At 39.1% G+C, this 17,421-nt stretch overlaps 1 protein-coding gene across 1 annotated transcript in view; it reads left to right on the top strand.

Moving 5' to 3' along the window:
* The window catches only part of WASHC5 (WASH complex subunit 5), a 63,954-nt gene that overhangs the window by 23,720 nt on the left and 22,813 nt on the right, over positions 1 to 17,421 (top strand). The window contains exons 11-20 of the mRNA XM_003933716.4: positions 1,488 to 1,617; positions 4,035 to 4,147; positions 5,688 to 5,854; positions 5,932 to 6,007; positions 7,891 to 8,001; positions 8,922 to 9,062; positions 10,103 to 10,183; positions 12,747 to 12,848; positions 14,189 to 14,368; positions 16,001 to 16,125. Of these exons, the coding sequence (XP_003933765.1) occupies positions 1,488 to 1,617; positions 4,035 to 4,147; positions 5,688 to 5,854; positions 5,932 to 6,007; positions 7,891 to 8,001; positions 8,922 to 9,062; positions 10,103 to 10,183; positions 12,747 to 12,848; positions 14,189 to 14,368; positions 16,001 to 16,125 (1,226 nt within the window). The remainder of the gene's footprint in view (positions 1 to 1,487; positions 1,618 to 4,034; positions 4,148 to 5,687; positions 5,855 to 5,931; positions 6,008 to 7,890; positions 8,002 to 8,921; positions 9,063 to 10,102; positions 10,184 to 12,746; positions 12,849 to 14,188; positions 14,369 to 16,000; positions 16,126 to 17,421) is intronic.

The following is a 17,421-nucleotide window of genomic DNA, read 5'->3' as shown; positions in this document are numbered from 1 at the left end:
CCTATAGACACAGTAATTGGACCTGTGTTTCTTCTAATCTTTATATGACAGTACATTTCCTAATTCAGGGACCATCCCCTATCCCAAATTCCATCCTGTAAGATATGAAACCTGCGAGTTCATGTGAATGCGTGTTGGGAGGGGCTGGAAGCCATGTAGTCGCTTACGAAGGCCTCAGGGTGCTTGTTTATGTCATTGCTTTGCCCTTGTCAAATGGCATTGATTGATCTGAGGCACTCAGAAAGTTAGGGTAGACTCTATAAATAATTCCATTATTCCTCATCCTCTTCCTCATTATCTTATTGATTAGTCATTTTCTAGATCACTCAGATTCTTCCTCCACAGAGCCCTGATTCTCCACCTGCAGATGGAGTCTCCCTAGCCCATCACTCAGCTTTTCAAGATTCATTATGATGCTGGCAAGTGAGGAATTTCTTAAGCAAGGAATCAGTGTTTCATGCTTGTTTACTTTGTAAGAGCCCAGTGTAGTGAACCGTCTACCCTTGTCTGAGATGGCATGTCCTTTAGTGAGAAATAAGTATGTTTTAAAATTTTGTTTCAGGTAAAAAAAAAAAAAAACCCAGCCCTGAGATACACCCTTTTCTTCTCTGCCCAAGACTTTGTAGCATTTAAATTTTATGAAGGAGTGCATTAAACAGAATTAAGGTAGTACATTGGCTCATGCCTGTAATCCCAACACTATGGGAGACCAAGGAGGGAGGATCACTTGAGACCAAGATTTTGAGACCAGCCTGGGCAACATAGCAAGAACCCCATCCCTGCAAAAAATAAGAAGAATAAAATTACCCAGGTGTAGTGGTGCATGCACATAGCCCTAGGTACTTGAGAGGCTAAGGCAGGAGGATCACTTGAGCCTGGGAGTTCAAGGTTGAGTGAGCCATGATCACCCTACTGTACTCTGGCCTGGGCAACAGAGTGAGACCCTGTCACTAAAAATAAATAAATACAAAGAAACAAAATTACTTGTATAATAAATAAATAAAAATAAACAGAATGAAACTTACATGATAAAACGAAGAACTTTTGTAGGTGATTTAGTTCATTCCCCAGTCATTGGAGAAGGTAATATGCAAACTGTCCCTGACTATTTAAGTTAGAACTGCAGACATTGTTGTCTAGAAAGAACCACAGAGCACTGGTCACAAATTTAATCTCATGTTAAAAATGCTGATTTCTGGCCCTATTCAAGACTGCCTGGACCAGAAGCTTTAGGGCTGGGCCTTGGGATTCTGAAACTTTAAAGCCCTCCTGGTGGTGCTTATGTGCAGTTGGTGTGAGAACTACTGTTTTGGAGGTGGTCTAGCTTTGTCCCTGAATTTCTACAAGGAGATGACATCAGGGTCAATATTAATATATAATGTAGCTTCTTATTTAAAATTTAAATTGGGTTTCCTCAAGCTCTCTTCATAAACTGCCTACTCTGGATTTTCTCATAAGTAAATACATCTTTTTTTTCACTTCAACAGATGTTCAAGCAAATGCTTTCAGAAAAGCAAACTAAATGGGAACATTACAAGAAAGAGGGTTCAGAGCGGATGACTGAGCTTGCTGATGTCTTTTCAGGAGTGAAACCCCTAACGAGAGTGGAGAAAAATGGTAATTGCTGAAGGGGAAATACTGTTGTGTTTGAAATGTAGGCATAGGTTATTTGACACCTTGGGAAAGGCTTTATGTTCTCATTATTGTATCCTATGATAGTCCCTCCTTAGTGTTGCTAATAAAGATCTGACGGTTACTTTTGGCTGCTTCTAGCTTTCTGCTCTCCTGGGCAATGTTCATGTCCATTCTAGAGTTCAGGTTTTAAATCTTATCTTTGAAATGTGAGGTTAGGCTAAACCAGGGGTTTTGGTAACTCCAGTTCATAGACAAGTTTAGAGTCATAGTTGGCCTCCACCTCCATGGTATGAAAAACTAATGAGTCAGTTTATGTGCATTTGGGGAAAGGGAAGAAAGGATCTGAAACTCTCATAATCTTCTTAAGAAGGGTAAATCACCCATGAATGTCAGTAGTCTACTAACATGGATGATATCTAAAATTCTGATCTTTCTCCGTTCTTGTTCACCAGTGCACCTGCTATCTAGTGGCAGAAGAGGGTACTGCAGACTATTTTTGGAAAAAAACACAGCCCCAATTTTACTTTAATGATTTTGATCCTACTTCTTCTAGGAAATTTTATTTTTAGGAAAATTCTGGCACCATTTCAAATTTTTATAAATAAGAAATTTTCTAACTGCTCCCCAAAAGCTTTCTGAAGTTTTTCAGAATAGTGAATAGTGACAAACTATTTTTTTAATGCTTAATTTTGTTTTAACTATCCAATTGATTTCTGATGAAATTAATGATACTATAGAATTGCTTAGTAGTGTTGCTTCTTGTTTAAAAACTTTGTTATTTTTCATCAGTCTGAGCTTGTGATTACTGTATTTTGGCTTTTGTTTATTTATTTGATGCTGAGTGGTTGGTCAAAAATGTATTTCCAAATTGTATTATTGTTCCTATAGGGAAAAATCAGCCAATGTATAATGACGTAATATAAACTGGAAACATGCTTTGCAGGTCACCATATTGTGATATGAAACCTGAAGTCTAGAATGAATATTATGGTTATATTGTGATCTGGAAAACAATCATGTGTAACAGTCTGACCCAGTTAGCTGTCTAGAATCAGTACATTCATCTCTGTGATTGTTTCTTTTAGGCCCTTACAAATACCAGCATTGTTTCAGAGATGAAATAACAATTTTACATTTTTTCTGGGCTGTATAGTTTATTACAGCTTAGAACATACTTTCGCAAAATTTTCTCATTTGATCTTTACAACCCTGTAAGATACACATCTTGATCTTTATTTTATATATAGGGAAACTGAGGCTTAAAAACATAATCATTTGCCAAAGGTATGAAGGTACAGAGCCAGGGTCTCACTCATCTCAGACCTGAAATGTCATGCTCTTTCTACTCCTCCAATTGCTGCCCCTCAGTCCTACAAAAATCTACAAGATTATGAGTGTTTGTCATGCCAATTCTTGAAATAACTTAGATTATAAGTCATTAAGTCCTTTTAATAATGTGGAACCACCCTATTGATTAAAAAAAAAAAAAAAAACAACAAAAAACTAGAGGACCAACTTGGTGAGATAAAGAACACAGAGTTTTTGAACCTGGACAGACAGTTGTTAAGTCCTGGCTCTGCCATTTAGTAACCGTGTCACCCTGCATAGTATTTTCAGTTTCTCTGAACATCAGCCTCTTTATCTGGGATATAGCTAACAATTTCTACCTCCCTATATTGCTGTGAAGATTAAATACTTAGAACTTTGTCTGACACACTGAGGGTACTTAGAGCATGTGGACACCCTTCTCTTTCTCCACTGTATGAAATGTCTGCTGGTTCATAAATGCAAATGGCACCCCCTGAACTGTTCAGACATCCCTGTGACTCACCAGTCACACCTTACACTTTTGTCGTATTGGTCTCTTCTTTCCCCTCCAAGATAGGCTCTTTTTTGTTGCGATTATCAGACCAACTTCTGATGAAGTTAGTTATACTGTAGAATTGCTGTAGATGTACTGTAGACATCTGCCCTGATGTCTCTGCCTGTGTCTGCCTTTCATCTAGATACAGTATACCCTTCTTCATCTCTCCGACGATCCACATCTTTACCTATACTCGCTTCTCCGGAAAACTCCCCCTGGGAACTAGGGACACCCTTCAGTTCCTTTCTGACTCTTCTCCACTGCCACTACCACCTTCGCACTTACCCTTGATAGCATGTACTTGGGCCTGTAGTATTTGTCTGCCAAGTGTTATAGACTAAGCTGTTTATGTAGAAAGTTTATTCTACGATGTTGCATGCTCCAGGCACTTCTGTCATTTGGAAAATTCCTAGTGTTAGGCCCATGGTAAAAGCTCTGAAGAACTGAATTTGTGAAAGATTATATAATTCAATTCAAAGCCACAGCTACAGGAATCCAAGGATTTCAGTAATCTTTTCTTATTTCTGTATTCTAGAAAATCTTCAAGCTTGGTTCAGAGAGATCTCAAAACAAATATTGTCTTTGAATTATGATGATTCTACTGCTGCAGGCAGAAAAACTGTGCAACTGATACAAGCTTTGGAGGAGGTAAGCAAAGTTTTAAAATGAAGATGCTTAGATTATGAATCATACCTTATGACCCACCCAGCAGTGTGTTCTGTAAATATATCTAAAGAGACTATTTCATCAGAAATAAAAGCAACATTAATTAATATGTTTCCTGTAACACTTAGTGTCCTAAATTTGGGGAAATAAATGACCAATATGAAGAAAATGGTAGCAAAAATGACAATATTTTAACTTGAGGAAACATGTAATCTTAGAAACATAATTATAAAAATAATATAGAAACATTGGGCAAATTGTGATAAGGAGGTAAAAGCAAAACCAAAATTGCATGTGTATATTATTTTTAGGGTTGCGAAAAAGTGTGTGCCTTGGGGGAAAAAACACACAAAAATGAAAATAATTATATAATGATCGTATGCCTACAGTGGTATATTTTCTTTTCTGAAAAAATAGTTTGTTTTTCTATCAACTAAAAATGATTGTACCAAAAAAATTATACCTCACCACTCTTAAATTTTATTTGCGTATTTAACTAGATTTTAAATGGTAACTAAAAGCATCAGAAAAATAACCATAAACTTTTTTTTTTTTTTTTTTTTGGTGTGATGGAGTCTTGCTCACTCTGTCGCCCAGGCTGGAATGCAATGGTGTGATCTCAGCTCACTGCAACCTCCACCTCCTGGGTTCCAGTGATTCTCCTGCCTCATCCTCCATGGTACCTGGGACTACAGGCACCCGGCACCACGCCCAGCTAATTTTGTATTTTTAGTAGAGTTGGGGTTTCATCATGTTGGCCAGGCTGGTCTCAAACTCTGGACCTCAAGTGATCCACCCACCTTGGCCTCCCAAAGTGCTGGGATTGCAGGCATGAGGCACTGTATGCCCAGACAGCTCTATTATTTAAAACATAATTTTTACTCATTATCTATAACCCTATCCAAATGGTATGATTATATATTTGTAGAAATGTAATTAATACTTTTTTCCCTTGGAAGATTTTGTTACAGGCTTTTTCTTAGTTCTGCAAGATTTTTAGGATGGTCACTATAAACAGCAGCACAGTAAAATATTCTTACCAAAGTTTCTTATTCCAGAATAAGGGCACACTTGTATTATTTCTACTTTGCTTGTTTTTGTTTTTTTTTAGTCTACAATACAATTGTAAATAACTTTGTAAATCTCAAATGTTTTTTATCATTTGCCCTATTTATTTTGGCATATAACCCAGGCATCTTGAGTTAAATACATTAAAATTTCAAGACATTGTAGAATCATTATTTTGTTTTAAAAGTGCATCAGAAGAACTTAATAATATTACAAGTGCCAACATACTGGTTGTGATATACAGAAGAATAAGCAGTGGAACATTTTCTAATCCTAGAAACTTGTGCATTTTTTAAATAGCTTGGCTAACATATTTCTGAAATTATAATTTGAAATAAAATTTTATTAAGAACTTGTCAGAAGTAGTGTGCTTTATTTGAAGTGTTTTCAAGAACAAATGAGCACCATAGAGTCCATTCAGGATTTTTAAATGAAGTATATTTCTGTAACACAGGTTCAAGAATTCCACCAGTTGGAATCAAATCTGCAAGTATGTCAGTTTCTTGCCGATACTCGAAAGTTTCTTCATCAAATGATCAGAACTATTAACATTAAAGAGGAGGTTCTGATCACAATGCAGATCGTTGGGGATCTTTCTTTTGCTTGGCAGTTGATTGACAGGTAATGTAGACAGCCTGACATTTGCCCTCGATAGAAGGCCCTGGGAGCATCTTCTTACCATTTTTCTGTTTTTACAGTTTCACATCCATCATGCAAGAAAGCATAAGGGTAAATCCATCCATGGTTACTAAACTCAGAGCTACCTTCCTAAAGGTAAGCAAAAACAATGAGATTCTCTGTTACTAGGAAAGAGTTGGCCTTCATTCATACCTCATTCATTAATTCAGCCCAGGATTTATTCTTTTAGGAAGGTAAATAATTTCAGTATTTTTATAGACAGAAATTTTTAGCAATTTTTCCATGATAGCATAGTATCAAAGATGCTAGAAGTATTTAAAGTTTGAATTAATAATATAAGTTGGAGTGTCTTCAGGAATACTATTTTTAAGTGAAGAATAGTATTTTTTTTTAAGTTTTATCTGTGTACTAAAAATGCAAGACCTTTGCATCCTTTATTCCCTAGGCATGAATTAAGCTATTTTACTTATTCATTCCAAAAATTCTTACTGAGCCTCTGCTACAAACTAGTATTAATATCTACAATAATAGAGAATAGTGGTGAATAACAGGCACGGCCCATGCTCTCGTGGTAATTTCAGTTCATGGTAAATGAACAAAGAATCTACTCAATGTCTTCTTCCTTTTTTTTTTTTTTTTGAGATGGAATCTCCCTTTGTTGCCCAGGCTGGAGTGCAGTGGCATGATTTGGCTCACTGCAACCTCCGCCTCTCAGGTTCAAGCAGTTCTCCTGCCTCAGCCTCCTGAGTAGCTGAAATTACAGGCATTTGCCAGCACGCCCAGCTAATTTTTACCATTTTTAGTAGAGACGGGGTTTTACCATGTTGGTCAGGCTTGTCTCAAACTCCTGACCTCAAATGATCGTCCTGCCTCAGCCTCCCGAAGTGATGGGATTGCAGGTGTGAGCCACCACGCCCGGCCTATTCACTGTCTTCTGACAGAGCTACCATGCACCGTATATATCAATTCTGAAATGCACTTTTTTTGGGGGGAGTTGGGGATGAGGGGGATGGGTTTTTACTGAGTTGCCCAGGGTAGTCTCAAACTCCCAGGCTCAAGTGATCCTCCTGCCATAGCCTCCCAAGTAGCTTTAATTATAGGTGTGCCCCACTGCGCCTGGCTACTACACTGTTTTTCGTAAGTTAACATTTCTGTAACTGGGGATGGGTTTTATAATTGATGGTATATCATAGTTTAGTTGTCAGCATTTTGTTTTTTTCTGAGTGGCACAGAAAATAATGGCACTTTTTAGACTTGACTGCATTATTAGATTGGACAGATTCAGTAGCGCATCAATCAGAATGTCTTGATTTCCACACAGGAATGACTGTCCTCTGTGGCACAGTGGCTCTGAAACTTGAGCGTGCATCAGAATCACCTGCAGTGCTGGTTGTAACACAGATTGCTGGGCCCCACTGCTAGGGCATCTGACTACGTCATTGTGGAGTGGGGCCCAATAATTTGCATGTCTAACAAGGTCATGCTAAAGCTACTGGTCCAGGGGGAACAGTTTAAGAACCACTGCCAGCCAGGCGTGGTGGGCTATGCCTGTAATTCCAGCACTATGGGAGGCGAAGGCGGGCGGGTCACAAGATCAGGAGTTTGAGACCAGCCTTACCAACATGGTCTCCATTAAAACAAAAGTTAGCTGGTTGTGGTGGTGCGCACCTGTAGTCCCAGCTACTCAGGAGGCTTAGGCAGGAGAAATGTTTGAACATAGGAGGTGGAGGTTGCAGTGAGCCAAGATTGCGCCACTGCACTCCAGCCTGGGCGGGCCACAGAGCGAGACTCCACCTCAAATAAATAAATAAATAACCACTGCCATCACAGTTTAGTAACTAGAGTTTTTCAAAAAGTATATTGTCAGAAACTATCAATGATATGGATGAGATTTGGTAGTTGTTGCCCTCTGTTGGGTAAAGCTGAAATGTTTTGTTGTATGTTACATTTTCTGGAAACAAAGATTTCTAGGACTCTTTCTGAAACAGAGAAACAGATATACCTTATTTTTCTTCCAGCTTGCCTCTGCCCTGGATCTGCCCCTTCTTCGTATTAATCAGGCAAATAGCCCTGATCTGCTCAGCGTGTCGCAGTACTATTCTGGAGAGTTGGTATCCTATGTGAGAAAAGTAAGAAATGCATCAGGGTGATATTTACTCTTACCAGATAACTGTTGTTTTAATACAAAAGTATGCTTAGGCCCCCAAAAGTACATTCATGTCTCTTTTCCTGTTTAGAATTTGATTCCAGAAATTTTCAACACCTAAAAATAAACTTATTCTTATTGCTACTCTGGATGTACAGCTGTTTTTACAAGCCAGGAACTTTTATTTCTGTTTTAAATGTTGGTGGTATTCACCTCTATTTTTTAGATGTAGAAGCAGAAATTATAATAGTTTCTTCTAAATCGCAGAGCCACATCTAGATCCAACATCTCCTGGTCAGAGCACAATTCAGGTTTTCATGGGAATTTTGATCCTCATTTTAATAACTTCTTATAGAACATGGAGCCAGACAGGCCTGAATTCAAAATTTAATGGTGTCACATACTAGCTGAGTCCTCTGTAGTGATGTTACTTAACATTTTTGAACCTCGATCTTTTTAAGGTGTGTAACATGGAAATGATACAGTCTTTTGCAGCATTTTAGAATTAGCTTTATATTCTGTAAGCAACTAACGTTTAAAGCAGGTGTCCCCAAACTACAGCCCGCGGGCCGCATGCGGCCCCCTGAGGCCATTTATCCGGCCCCCCTCCGCACTTCAGGAAGGGGCACCTCTTTCATCGGTGGTCAGTGAGAGGAGCACAGTATGTGGCGGCCCTTCAGCGGTCTGAGGGACAGTGAACTGGCCCCCTGTGTAAAAAGTCTGGGGACGCCTGGTTTAAAGGAATGGAGCCCTGTGCCTGCTAGCAGTTATTAAAACAGCTCTTTTAAGTTTTTCAGCATCCCCTTTACAGACAAATTGCTGTTTACTGTCATCCTAATATTTGTCAGCCAAGAAAAGTAAAACGGGTATTCATTGCGTTTCCTCCTTTCCTTTTCATTGAAGGTTTTGCAGATCATCCCAGAAAGCATGTTTACGTCTCTTCTAAAGATCATAAAGCTTCAAACCCATGATATTATTGAAGTGCCTACCCGCCTGGACAAAGACAAGCTGAGGGACTACGCCCAGCTGGGTCCACGATACGAGGTGCGATGTCCCTCTGACTTCTGCCTTTTCATATTAAAGACTACCAGTCATGAAATATCACAGGCCTGTGTCACCTGCCATGTGCTGGGGACCCACCAGACCAATTCTGACTTGTTTTCTCACATTCACAGTGATAAACATGGTTTACCATTTTAGTAAAATCAGACCTTTTATTCTTGATATTTTCCTGGTGTCATTTAAGGCCTTGTTTGCCTCAGTATGCGCAGGGGAAATGGAGCTCACTCAGCTGGTCCCTTTTTTCTAGAGTAGTCTTGGTAAAGCAGCCCTTGTTCTCTTTGAGCTAGATTACCTGACTTTTCATATTCATGTTCCTGCTTTTTGAGCAGCTCAAAATAATCCATATTCTGTTAACTGTTTCCTATGGGCGGATTTTAAGCCCATTCAATAACAGTTCAGCAGCCTCAGAGGTTATTCTCACCAAACACCTCCGGTTTTTTTCTCCCTGAGCTTATAATTTAAAGACATCAAAAGTAAAATCAAGTGAAAATAGAAAATATGATGTACATTGTTAATTTCCTGTTCTGACATGAGTTCAAAAATATGTCAGAGACTTAGATGATCAAACTTGTTATTTCCACATTTATTCTGATTGAACAGTATAGCTAGCACCTGTCTACCATATCAATATCTGCTGGAGTAGCTTGCAAATAATGGGAGGCTAGTGAAGGGGAGGTTGCCTTCTCAGTCTCATGGTCTTTTCTAGCCGGAAGGGCCGATCTAGATCATTGAGTTATGCCTTAAATTTTATACATGCGAAAATGAAGCCAAAAGAAGAAATGCTTTGTCAAATGTGAAAGAATGAACTGATGTCTTCTGACTGAATTACCCACTATATGTAACAGTGGGCATAAAAGCCACATTTCTGTCCAGAACATGTGGACACAGGTATCCTAAAGCTACAAGTTCATTTCCTGTTATCTTTGCCCATTCCAGGACTATTAGCCAATAATTTCTGATTTCCCAGAAGTGATGGGTCTTTTATCTGAAGTACTTTTCATACCTCTTTTTCTTTGTTAAAGGTTGCCAAGCTTACTCATGCTATTTCCATTTTTACCGAAGGCATCTTAATGATGAAAACGACTTTGGTTGGCATCATCAAGGTAACAGTTTTGTTAGTCAGTGTGGCCTCATACCATGACTCTGTTTGGATTTTTGTGGTAATTATCATGTGTGAAAAAGGGAGTGACATCATCTTGCTATTTCACATTCCAATTTTGGTCTTCATTTTATTCATTTATTTTATTTATTTTATTTTTTGAGACAGAGTTCTCTGTTGCCCAGGCTGGAGTGCAGTGATGCGATCTCGGCTCACTGCAACCTCCATCTCCTGGGTCCAAATGATTCTCTGGTACTAAAGGCATGCAACACCACACCTGGGTAATTTTTGTATTTTTAGTAGAGACAGGTTTCACCATGTTGGCCAGGCTGGTCTCGAACTCCTGACCTCAAATGATCCGCCCACCTTGGCCTTTTAAAGTGCTGAGATTATAGGCATGAGCCACTGTGCCCAGCCCATTTTACTCACTTATTGATGGAGGAAGAGAAAGCATTGTAATTTGTATTTCTCTTAATACTTGAGGGCAGTGGGAATTTCTTTACCTTGCAGTTCTGCAGAAAATGTGTGGTGCTATTACGGTTTTACCAAAGAGTTGTTTAAATCTAAGAAAAATATATTTTACTGAATTGTGGGAAAAACAAAAAAAACAAAAATTCAATTTCCTTAGGTAAAATTGCCTTCTTCTTTTTCTCTTTTCCTTCCTTTTAGTATTTTTATTTCATACCCCAGGTACAGAGAGCTAAGATAATCATATCCCTCTTTTCACAGACCACTGTCATCACTGGGGCATGCAAGCTCCTCTCATCTTTCGTTTGTTTGTTTGTTTGTTTTCTTCTTCTCCTGGTTCCTGCTTCCATTTCCATTGCCCATGGCACCAACTATGTGTGTTTGGTTACATATAGATAAATGTATGTGATATATATGCATGTGTCTGTGTGTATATGTATAGTATATATGTGTGTGATATACCTGCATGTGTCTCTGTACATATATATGTATATGATTTTAGATTTTTGAAATTAAATATATGTTTAAGGATGAATATTTATGTATATAAATGAATAGAGAGAAGTCTGGATGATCCATATGATAACAGTTACTGTTGTGACTTCAGAGGAAGGGAATAGAAATGTGAGGAAGGGGCTGTGTGAAGATGGCTTTCTCTTAGCTGTGAACACTTCCACAGATGAGTGAGAATCCAGGAAGGATTAGAGGAACCACATGAGATCTTTAGATTCATGAAAGCACTGGACTCTTTCACTAAATCTGTTCTTATAAGGAATATTTCTTTGAAAGCTTCATGATACTTCTTTGATTCTGTACTCTTTGATTATATCTTTATAATTTACCTTTTTATTGTATAGTAAAGCATAGATGCTGAAAACTAAAGAAAGAATGATGTAGCCTGTTGGATTATTACAAGATAAACACCAGTCGTTCTAACTACCACCTAAGTCAAGAAATAGGATTTAGCCAGCCCCACTCCTGAAAGCCCCCTCATGCACCCTGAGCTAATCTTAGGCCTCCTGTGTATAGTTTTATTATCCAATGAAACTATGTCATTAATTTCTAGACTATAGCTTAGACTTGCCCGTTTGAAAAAAATACGTCTTTTAAGTCTTTTTTTAATCTGCAGATTTCTCCTCCTTTCCTTTCTTTCCCTGTAATTCATCTGTTGAAGAACATAGGGCCTTTCACCTTTAGTTGGTCTACAGTCTGGATTTCCCTGATTGAATGGTCTTGACATAGCTTAGATTGAATGGTCTTGACGTAACTTAATGTGTTTCTCTGGATTTTGTGTTTTTGCAACTCCCACTGCAGTTGTCTTATTTGAAATTTAAATATAATCAAAACCAGATGGAACCTATTAATTGCCTTTGTGACTTTTTAAAATAATGGTTCTTTACAAATTAAAAGTAAAAGAAGCAAGTCTCTGGGAATTCAAGGGAGTATATAAAGACCATTTAGTGTTTTATGGAACTGATAAGAGACTTTTTTAAGGAATAACAAAAGCTTTTTCATTATAGAATAATTAATTGGCAAAATTAATAAGATAAAAAGCTTATAGGGTTAGATAGCAGATTTGCTTTCCTATTTTATCTCCCTAATTACAAGTAGCATTCCAAGAATACTGAAAGAAAAGTGAATTATTCCATTTACAGAGTGGTCCAACCTCAAATCTGAGTTTGCTCACATGGATATAGGGTGCCCTGAAATAAAATCTGATGGAAGACCATGCATCTATAAATTTAACTGGAGGTCCATCCTCCCACCCCTCCTGCTGATAAGAAAAGGCACTTTTTACTCTTAATGCATTAATTAGAATGTGAGGCCATTTAAAACTTGCCCTATTCACCGTCTTTCAAATGCCATGTCATCAAATTATCGTCATGAACTTTGCTGAGATAAACAGAGTCCTAAAAAAGTGACAGGTTTAATAATTCCATCCAAGCTGTGCAAGATCACAGGGGCAGGAAAGAAAAAATTTCAAATTATTTGTGAGGAGGTAGGAAAGTGTTCCCCTGCAGGGAAGCCATCTTTCTTCTGGATTTCATCAGGACTGAGTTTTTCATAAATATCATTTAATACTTTTGATTGGCATTTAGGTGGATCCAAAGCAGTTGCTGGAAGATGGAATAAGGAAGGAGCTTGTGAAGCGTGTTGCCTTTGCCCTGCATAGGGGACTGATATTCAACCCTCGAGCCAAGGTACCCAGTGACCAAAGCGGGCCTGTCCTCTTTTCCACTCAGCTTGCAGAGTGGACTAGAATACTGTTTTTAACCTGTCGTGAACAAGACCTTACCTCCTAGCTAATGTATATCTAATATGTGATTTTCAGCCTAATCCATTCATATTATAAATTCATAGCATAAATGTGAAATTTAGATTTTATATTTAAAAGTTCATATTTTTAAAACCAGTGCATCTTTTCTCTACCTATTGAGCCCCATTTCAGAATTAAACTGATGTGTATGATTCAGAATTACTTCTTATAGTTAAAAGAATTTGCTAACCCTAAAGCAGATAGGAACTATAAAGGTTGTAATTTTTTATTTTGCTTTATCTGCTGGGAATATGGTAATTTTTCTCAGGAGAAAAAAAATAAGCCTGAAATTTCTATTTAAGGTATTTATTATAGTAAATTCAATTTAAAATGTTTTAAGTACTCTAGATATATTCATCAAATGACAGAGAAATCATAGTCATTTAATTTTTTATATTCCCTTATATGAGGCTTTCTTCCCAAATGAATGAAATCCATTCTTTGGTGAATTTCTGACATCAGTTATTACTCATCCTAGGTGAAGTAAAAAGTAATTCCAAAACTTAAAGTATGTCTTAAGCTATGACTATGGTCTCTTAACTGCTGTACTATTTATTTATTTTTTGAGAAGGAGTCTTGCTCTGTTACTCAGGCCGGAATACAGTGGCACGATCTCAGCTCACTGCAACCTCTGCCTCCTGACTTCAAGTGATTCTCATGCCTCAGCCTCCTGAGTAGCTGGCATTTAGGCTCCTGCCATCATGCCTGGCTAATTTTTGTATTTTTGAGGGGGTTTCACCACGTTGGCCGCGCTGGTCTTGAACACTCGACCTCAAGTGATTCCCCCATCTCAACCTCCCAAAGTGCAAGGATTACAGGAATGAGCCACTGTGCCCAGCCTTTTTTTTTCCTTTTTTCTTTTTTTTTGAGATGAAGTCTCGCTCTGTCATCCAGACTGGAGTGCAGTACAGCCCCCACCTCGCAGGTTCAAGCAGTTCCCCTGCCTCAGCCTCCCGAGTAGCTGGGATTACCGTTGTGCACCACCACTCCTGGCTGATTTTGGTATTTTTTTTGTAGAGTCGGGGTTTTGCCATGTTGGCTAGGCTCGTCTCAAACTCCTGTCCTCAAGTGATCTGTCCGCCTTGGCCTCCCGGAGTGCTAGGGTTACAGGCGTGAGCCACCACACTCAGTCTGCTATACTATTTAAAGTCTAGTGTAGATATTAGTATTAATAGTTGACAGCTTACTCCATTCTAAGAGCTTTATGTTTCCCCTTTTCCACAGCCAAGTGAACTGATGCCCAAGCTGAAAGAGTTGGGAGCCACTATGAATGGATTCCATCGTTCTTTTGAATACATACAGGACTATGTCAACATTTATGGGCTGAAGATTTGGCAGGAAGAAGTGTCTCGTATTATAAATTACAATGTGGAGCAAGAGTGTAACAACTTCCTAAGAACAAAGGTATCTAATAATTTTTAAAAATTTTTGACTATATGTGTTATTTCTCATGTTTAAAGTACACACCCCAAACCTCAGAAATGCCAACAAGAAAGTTTATTTTCTAAAAATCTGTAAACACTGGATAGTCTCAGTACATTCAGAGTACCTTCAGGAGCCAGGAGGGTTGCAGAGGAGTAGACATGGCACCTGGCCTCTGGGAGCCCACTGTCTGAGAAGGCAGACATCATTAAATGGCTACAGAATGAAGCTGTTTGTTGTAATTGTTATAATACACGTGACTGAGAGTTTAGAAGACTTTTAGGACTCCTTTGGGTTGGGTTTGGCAGGTATATACTGGGACCTATAATGGGTAGTTCTGTACCACAATAATGGCGCCATTTTACATGCCCAGCAGCAGTATACGAGGGTTCCAGTGTCCCCACGTCCTAACCGATGCATGTTATTTTCCATTTTTTTAAATTATAGTCACCCTAGTGCACATGAAGGTATTTCATCATGGTTTTGATTTGCATTTCTCTAATGGCTAATGATGTTGAACAGCTTATTGGCCATTATATGTCTTCATTGGGAAAATGTGCATAAAAAATCCTTTGCCCATTTCTTTAATTGGGCAAAAAAAAGCACCAAATGCACAAAACCCTTACTGAGAAGTTGATTTTAGTAAGTAATGAACAAGGAGCCACTCTGCAAGTGTTTATGTGGGAACTGACATGATTTGGGTGACATTTTCCAAAGTGTAAGTCTATTCCAGCCTTAGGATTTTTTGGATTTTTACATGGATGCATGTCAACTTACAAGGCTGAAAGCCAGAAGTTCCCATGGCTCATCTTCTCACTTCTCCTTTGTCACTTCACCTTGTCACAAACTTTTTTTTTTTTTTAAATAAATGTTACATGTGGCATTTCTGGGAGACTATTATTAATGCAGTTTTAGAAGTTTCCTCTTCAAAACCAAGGGACAGGCCTAACATAGGAGCTCTTGCCTGTAGTCCCACCTACTTGGGGGCTGAGGCGAGAGGATTGCTCGAGCCCAGGAGGTTAGGATGCAACAAGCTGTGATTGCACATGGTATTCTAGCCTGGACAATAGAGCAAGATCCTGTCTCTAAAATGAAAAACAAACCTGGCCAAGCACAGTGCCTCACACCTGTAATCTTAGTGCTTTCAAGGCCAAGGCAAGTGGATCACCTGAGGTCAGGAGTTCAAGACCATCATGTCTCTACTAAAAATACAAAAATTAGCCAGATATAGTGGCACATACCTGTAATCCCAGCACTTTGGGAGGCCAAGGCGGGAGGACCACTTGAGATCAGGAGTTCAAGACCAGCCTAGCCAACATGGCAAAACCTCATCTCTATGCTATTAGCTGGGCATAATGGCAGACGCCTGTAATCCCAGCTACTCTGGAGGCTAAGGCAAAAGAATCGCTTGTACCTGGGAGGTGGAGGTTACAGTAAGCAGAGATCACACCACTGCACTCCAAGCAAGACTCCATCTAAAAAAAACAAAAAACAAAATACCAAGAACTTTTATTGTTCATCTTTATGCAATATGCTTTGTAAAATTATGTGGAAAAAGGATAACTAGGTTATCTTATCAAAGGTGTGCTAAATATTGATGGTTTTGTTTTCTAGATTCAAGATTGGCAAAGCATGTACCAGTCCACTCATATTCCAATACCCAAGTTTACCCCTGTGGATGAGTCTGTAACGTTTATTGGTAGACTCTGCAGAGAAATCCTGCGGATCACAGACCCTAAGTAGGTATATCTGAATTCTGCGGAGTCCTGAATAGCATAGGGAGTCTCATCTGCAGCCCTGTCCCTGTGGCACAGCCTCTGTTCCAGTCTTGAGGGTCCTGCACTTGTCAACTCGTATTCTGACCCTTTAGGACAAGGGTCCCTAACCCCTGGGCTGCAGACTGATACTGGTCTGTGGCTTGTTAGAAACCAGGCTGCACAGCAAAAGGTGAGTGATGGGCAAGCAAGCATTACCGCCTGAGTCCACCCCTGTCAGATCAGTGGCAGCATTAGATTCTCATAGGACCACGAACTTTGCATGTGAGGGATCTGGGTTGTGCGCTCCTTATAAGAATCTACTCTCATAGCACTTTTGATAATAACAACTAATGTTTATGGAACACTTACCTATGCATTCTTCCCAGCACATTATACATATCCAGTCATTAACCCATTTATAGCAATCTTATGAGATAGGCATTATTCTTATACCCATTTTAAAGATGAGCTAACTGAGGCACAAAAAAGCTTAGTCATTTGCCCAGCATTACAGGTAATAAATGGTGGACCCAGAATACACACTAGGCCCCTTGACTTCAGAGCCCAGCTCCTAAGCACTGTACTGTGAAGGGCAGACTGCATAGCTTTATATACAGAAATCACAGTCTACATGCAGGTCATGTGGGTTCTACCTTCAGCAGTAACTGGATGAAAGTCTCATTTGATTAAAACTGCTCCTGAGAATATTTTAGGTAAGCACCATGGCAGAGACAAGCATGCTGCCTCTAGTAAGTCCAGCTGAGCCAGATTTCCTCCTTTTTCTTCACTGGAGCCTCAGGAGAAGCTGTTGGTACTGAAACCAGTTCAGGGAAGAGCAGGTTCTCATGTCTACCCCTGGGCACGGGCTCAGTGAGCAGAAGGGTTGGTGGGATTACCCAGGGAAAAAGCGATTCTCTTTGTTCTCTGTCCGCCCAAGCTTGTGTAGTTGACCTTGTGTGAGTTAAATGTTCTTAGGACCTGGATCCTTTGTACGGTCTTCTAATCCAGGCTTATTTTGTCCTTCAAAACTTATGAAAGTTGACAAACTATATATAAACTGCTTCCAAAATTTCCAGCAGAAATAAGGAATTTTGACTCATGGGACAAAAAGAGTAAGTGATTCAAAAGTTGTATAGCTCCTTCTTTCTTGGTACCCTTCAATCACTGAAGCCTTTTTAGAAAACTACCCAGTGCCCTATTAATACAGGCAGAGCAGATTAAGTGTGACCAGGATTTCCACATCATATATAAATTTTATCATCAGAATCGGGGACCTCT

Source organism: Saimiri boliviensis, chromosome 15 (assembly GCF_048565385.1).
Source record: "Saimiri boliviensis isolate mSaiBol1 chromosome 15, mSaiBol1.pri, whole genome shotgun sequence".
In the NCBI taxonomy this organism is placed as follows: Eukaryota; Metazoa; Chordata; class Mammalia; order Primates; family Cebidae; genus Saimiri; species Saimiri boliviensis.
Note: the sequence above shows the minus strand (reverse complement) of the source record. Positions and strands in the feature narration are given on the sequence as shown.